The sequence below is a fragment of the Chelon labrosus genome, assembly GCF_963514085.1.
Source record: "Chelon labrosus genome assembly, chromosome: 9".
In the NCBI taxonomy this organism is placed as follows: Eukaryota; Metazoa; Chordata; class Actinopteri; order Mugiliformes; family Mugilidae; genus Chelon; species Chelon labrosus.
Window position 1 is genome coordinate 18,719,897 of NC_140359.1, and position 5,278 is coordinate 18,725,174.

General features: G+C 43.7%; 1 protein-coding gene across 1 annotated transcript; it reads left to right on the forward strand.

The window, feature by feature from the left end:
- Window positions 1–1,274: 1,274 nt before the first annotated feature.
- atoh1a (atonal bHLH transcription factor 1a) lies at window positions 1,275–3,150 on the forward strand (the record flags this gene model as incomplete). Its single annotated transcript, XM_084550760.1, has 2 exons — window positions 1,275–2,036; window positions 2,321–3,150. Exons 1-2 carry the CDS (start codon window positions 1,766–1,768, stop codon window positions 3,148–3,150), a joined length of 1,101 nt encoding a protein of 366 aa, XP_084406886.1. The 5' UTR covers window positions 1,275–1,765.
- Window positions 3,151–5,278: the final 2,128 nt, after the last annotated feature.

Here is a 5,278-nt window from a genome sequence, read left to right on the forward strand (position 1 = left end):
CGGCCCGTTGGATGGGGCCTTGTAGGTGGGAAGAGGGGGCGAACGCTCGGCGCCAGACCTCTAGCCCGCAAGACGTCCCCATGATGAATACATGAATAAAAAATAGAAAAGACTGATGTCAGGTTATCTCTGAAGTGATGGAGTTGCATTTTTCCCACAATTCCTCCTCCTCTTCACTGAATTTGGTCAAAAACTCTTAATTTACATTGGAGCTACTGCATGTGTCAGAGTTGTTATATTGAACTTATGGGTTTATGTCCTATGTTTAGTTTTTCTAATGATGTTATTTGGGCTACCCACAAAGGGCTGGGACTGCAGAGTTGTAACTACCTCCCTTTCCTCTCCCTCTTGCTCCCTCTTTCTCTTTCTCTGACCCCACCCCCATCATTGTGCCTTATATATTGGGCTACTGTATTCAACTTATAACCGAGGATAGCCTTCTAATCCTAAATCGACCGTAACAATTAGGCTTAATAGCCAATTTCCACCTAGCAATTAGGCCATTGTTCATTTGCCAGGTTAGAACTAAAGTTTGCATCTCAGTAAGCACGGTTGCTTTGATCAGCAGACTGCAGGTGGTTCACCTAATAACCAGAACTTGTAAAAAAAAAAAAAAAAAAAAAGGTTGTAGCTCGTCTCCTCTCATTAATAGGCCTGTCGTGTAATAAACGTTACAAATGATAAAGTAAAAAATAGCTCAACAGTATACACGTGTGTGTATCTCCTACTTTATCCCCATTGCCTCAACTCGCAGCAGCCTCGCGCGCCACTTACAGCTCGTGTCTGTACGGAAACAGCGCTGAGCGCGAGACCCCTGCTCATGTTTCCGTTCCCTGTGAAGCCCTTTTTACCGACAGGGCGTTCCGAGAGCTGGATCAAAAGGGTTTAGACCCGCTACAAAAGAGAAATGGATACTGGAGATGATCTTAGGATGAATGAATTGACAATGAGCGCGCGAGCCCCAGGAACCACAAAATTCTCTTGGCATCTTTTATTTTCAGCTGTTTTGTAGTCATTCTTTACTTGGCCCAGAGACATTTCTTCCTTTTGCATTTATACAACTTAATAATGTGTGCTGTTGAGGGGTCAATGCGGTAAGGCCTATTTAAATTCTGAAGAAATAAATCCAGTGTCACATATATGTTCATTTACGTATTGTCGTTCCATCATGACTGTGATAGACTGATGCACTTTAACCTGTGTTGATTTGAATTAATGTGGTTTTACCAATGAGTTCCAAACGGAGAATCGTTTGCAGTTACGACTGGGACTAACATTAACCCTAACGATCCTTTCTAGTTCCCTCTTTTTCCTTCTCCCACCTCTGTGATGTCTGAGATGTAACACAGGCGCACGGACAGGTATTATGTCCCACAGCCTATACGCACGTCTCGCGCTGTCTACACTCTGTCATCACTTGCACGTGCGTCCTGTGGGAGGTTCCCCTTACCTGCCTTGCGTTAAACACCCCTCGAATGGTAACGTTACCATAAACCGTCCGGCTTCTGGGGGCCATAATCACCTCTCTCGGGCTTTAGCGAGACTTCTCATTGGACGTCAACACGCGACCAGCGCGAGGAGGGGGGCTTCCAGACGCGTGCCGCTTTTTAAACAGACGCCGCGCCTTGAGACACCAGAGAAGGAGTCCCGCACGCGACAGTCACATTCACACAGCGCGACAGCATAGAAGTGCGTGCCTCCAAGAACTTTTTTTCTAATATTGTTAGAAAAGGTTTTTTGTTTTTTTGTTTTTCCCCTTGAAAACATGGATGTCCTATCTCTGGAAGACTGGAGCAAAGGCGCGCAGGAGTTTGCAGCCCTCGACTCGCGGCAACTTAGCGGCAGCCCACGGTTGGCGGAGAGGGTAGGGAAGCAACAGTTCGAGGAGTCCCGCCACGAACCTGGACTGACGCTCGTGGACAGCGGCAGTGACCCACGCGCCTGGCTGGCTCCGGCTTCTGGCACCTGCGCGGCACACGCCACCACACCCGAGTACCTGCGCCTCTCGCCATGCTCGAGCACCGGCTCCTACCAAGGTAAGGAACACTAATCATAATTTCCATTTTGGACAAAACGTGTGAATCATCACATGCAACAGGCAGTTATTAACTGCGCTTATTTGTCAGGCACTGAAAGCTAAATATAGGCAGAAAAAGCACTGCTTCTTTGCAGAGAGCTTAACTGTAAAGTTAATTTAATACAACTAAAAACGTTATTATGGGTCTAAACATCGATCACAAACTAATCACCTGAAATGTACTATTGTTATTTGTTATTGTCAAACCAGACCAGTAGCTAAATATGTGTATTCCTTTATCAGAGAGTGGCTCCCCGGGGTCCTCAGGCCATCCCAGCCCTCCCAGCTACAGAAAATCCGCCAAGAGCTCCTCCTCTTCTTCGCTCAAAGTCAGGGACCTGTGCCGCCTTAAAGGCGCGATCACCGGGGCCGAAGAGGAGGCCCCCATGAGACAGAGAGCCCCGTCCAGCAGACCGGTCAACGGGGTCCAGAAGCAGAGGAGAGTTGCCGCCAACGCGCGCGAAAGGAGACGAATGCACGGGCTTAACCACGCGTTTGACGAGCTGCGCAGCGTCATCCCGGCATTAGACAACGACAAGAAGCTCTCCAAATATGAAACTTTGCAGATGGCGCAGATTTATATCAACGCTCTGGCAGATCTGCTCCAAGGTCCGGTCTCCTCCAACAACGGCAATAACGACGCCTCTAACAATAACAACAATTCGCCAAAGTGTGACATTATGCTTTCTTCCTCCGTTGGCTTTGACGGGGCAAAGGACATGGCTTCCCAGTCCCCTACAACCTGTAGGACAGCGGCGGCTGTTCCCATCTCAGGTAACAGCTTACCTGTCCACATCAGTGGGATGCCGTTCCGTTCATCCTTCGAGGACAGTTCGTTTTCCGCCATCGTTGAAGAAGCAATGTGTTCGTCATCTCCTTCATCCTCCGCTCGTACAGGTAGTTCGCAGTTCGGGAGTGGAAGGAAAGGTTCTCCCCGGAGTGACGGAGAGTTTTCCCCACACTCTCACTTCAGTGACTCGGATGAAATAGCGATGGAGCTCCACTCAAGTGAAGAAGATGATCTTTCAGAACTAAAGCTACCCACACACCATCATACCACTGTTTCTTTCTAAATAATTATACGTAAATATAACATATACTACATTAAAGGTTCTCTATGACCTCCAACAAAAAGCCTGATGTCCGTAAAACGTGTCAATCATCATTATAGTCTATCTGTCGCAGACGAAATGCGTTTTTAAGAAGAAAGAAAATAATTATTTTTTTTAGAAAAGTCACGTTCAATTTTTGACAGTAACTCTATTTTATCAACTTGTTGCATCGTCTAAATATTTTTTTATGTCAGATAGGCCCAATTCGGTTCTGCCAATAAATGTGTATTTTCAGTTTCCATGGAGACGTGGCTGGAAGACCCCTCTGCCATGTCGCGCGCTGCACTGCCATGGGTATTTTCCACGTCACTCCAACCAAAAAGCGTCTTCCACAAAAATCATAACTTTATGCATAATTGCTTATATTTGATAATGAATACAGACATTTTTATAACGATGAGTTTTGTTGTGATTTCTGTTAATTAAATTGTTAAGGTGTTTATATAACGTATTTTGTTTTGCAACTTAAAAAGTTCATGATGTGCACTTTAAAATATACGAGCCAGAGGCTTCAGAAATTTGTTGTTATTTTTTTTCCAAAACGTAAACAATATAGTTTAGCTTTGTTTGCTAGTGTAGTGCTGCCAAGTCCATGCAAATAGCCTATTTAATGTAGCCATCATTGCTGCCTTCTTTTGTATTTTCAGATGAGCTTGTGTGTCTTTTTCTTTCACTGGATGAGATTCATTGATGTATGTAATTGTATTTATTGCTGATATGTTTCATTTGCTTTTTATAACACCACCGAATAGACAGATAGTTGAAGTTGCTGAAAAAAGCAATAATTTTGCCATTCTTTGTTATTCATTTGATTTTGGGAATAAAAAAGCAAACGAAAATCTCGTGTTTCTTGGTATTTGTTGGTTTCATGCACCTTTAGACTCTAAATATTCTAACTAACTAAACTATTGTTCAAAATATTTCTCAAATTTATTATTATTATTATTATTATTAGTAGTAGTAGTACTGATAATAGTAATAATTATAACAATCATAATTTGTTATAACCTATTTGGTAAATGAAGTTAGTCATAGGAGTAATAATAATACTATTTCTAATAATAATAGTAGTAGTACTAGTAGTAATTCTAGACTATACAATTTTTATAGACTATAAAAAACGTTTTATAGACTATAAAAAATGTTTTATTGTCTTATTTTAGAAATCGTATAAATTGCAAGCAATAGTCTAACGAAATTTAAATCTACGATACCAACGTATATTTTCAGCTTGCAGTCTCGAGTCATAAGCTTCGTGAATGAACGGGTCCTCGTTTAGAAGGTTTTAAGAGTTGACCAAATAAAGTTAGGCCCAACGTTTATAGTGTGACGACCAGAATGATGTGCAAAAAGTATCTGTGGCGAACTCAAACCACATACTCAAGCCAGTTCCATTTAATTAAAGAAGCTTTCAACACTTGATCCCCTCTTATGTAATTTATTGTAAACTAACAGCGAAGTGAAACGTGTCCAACACGCGCTCGTTAGCCATATGCTGCAGGTGCACGCGCCCCCTCTGGCCTACTGTCCTGTGTCTGAGTGATCGAAACAGCGCTTCGCAGTTTGTGGCAACTTTGACACAAAGAAACTCTTTAAATCATAGCACAGTGTTCTTTCCTCACAACAAACTTCTCCGGGAACTGCAAAAGTTTTGTTTTTGTCCTTATCTGTTGCCACGTCCTCCATTTGCGGGACACCAGATTTGTTAATGGGTAGTGTGCATTAATTTCGGCCTATTGTTGGCAGGCTCGTGGGCTGAGGTGTTGGATGGCTTCAATAGAGCACGCGCTGTCAGCTGGTGAGCGCTCGCGGGTCCCCACCGTGTCCCCGAGGACCTGACTCGAGAGGGAACACACTTTCCCAACTAAAGAATGGCCTGCACACACACACACACACACACACACAACACAACACACACTCGCACACACGTTGCTACACCTCACTGTCTCCACTTCTTTCTCCTTTATATATTTTTTTTCACCCCATCAACTCAGACAAACGCGCACGTGGACGCACGCACCACGCTCACACGCGCTCCGGCAACTTGCCCCGCTGCGTGACTCAGACTGAAATAGTTTTTTGTTGTTGT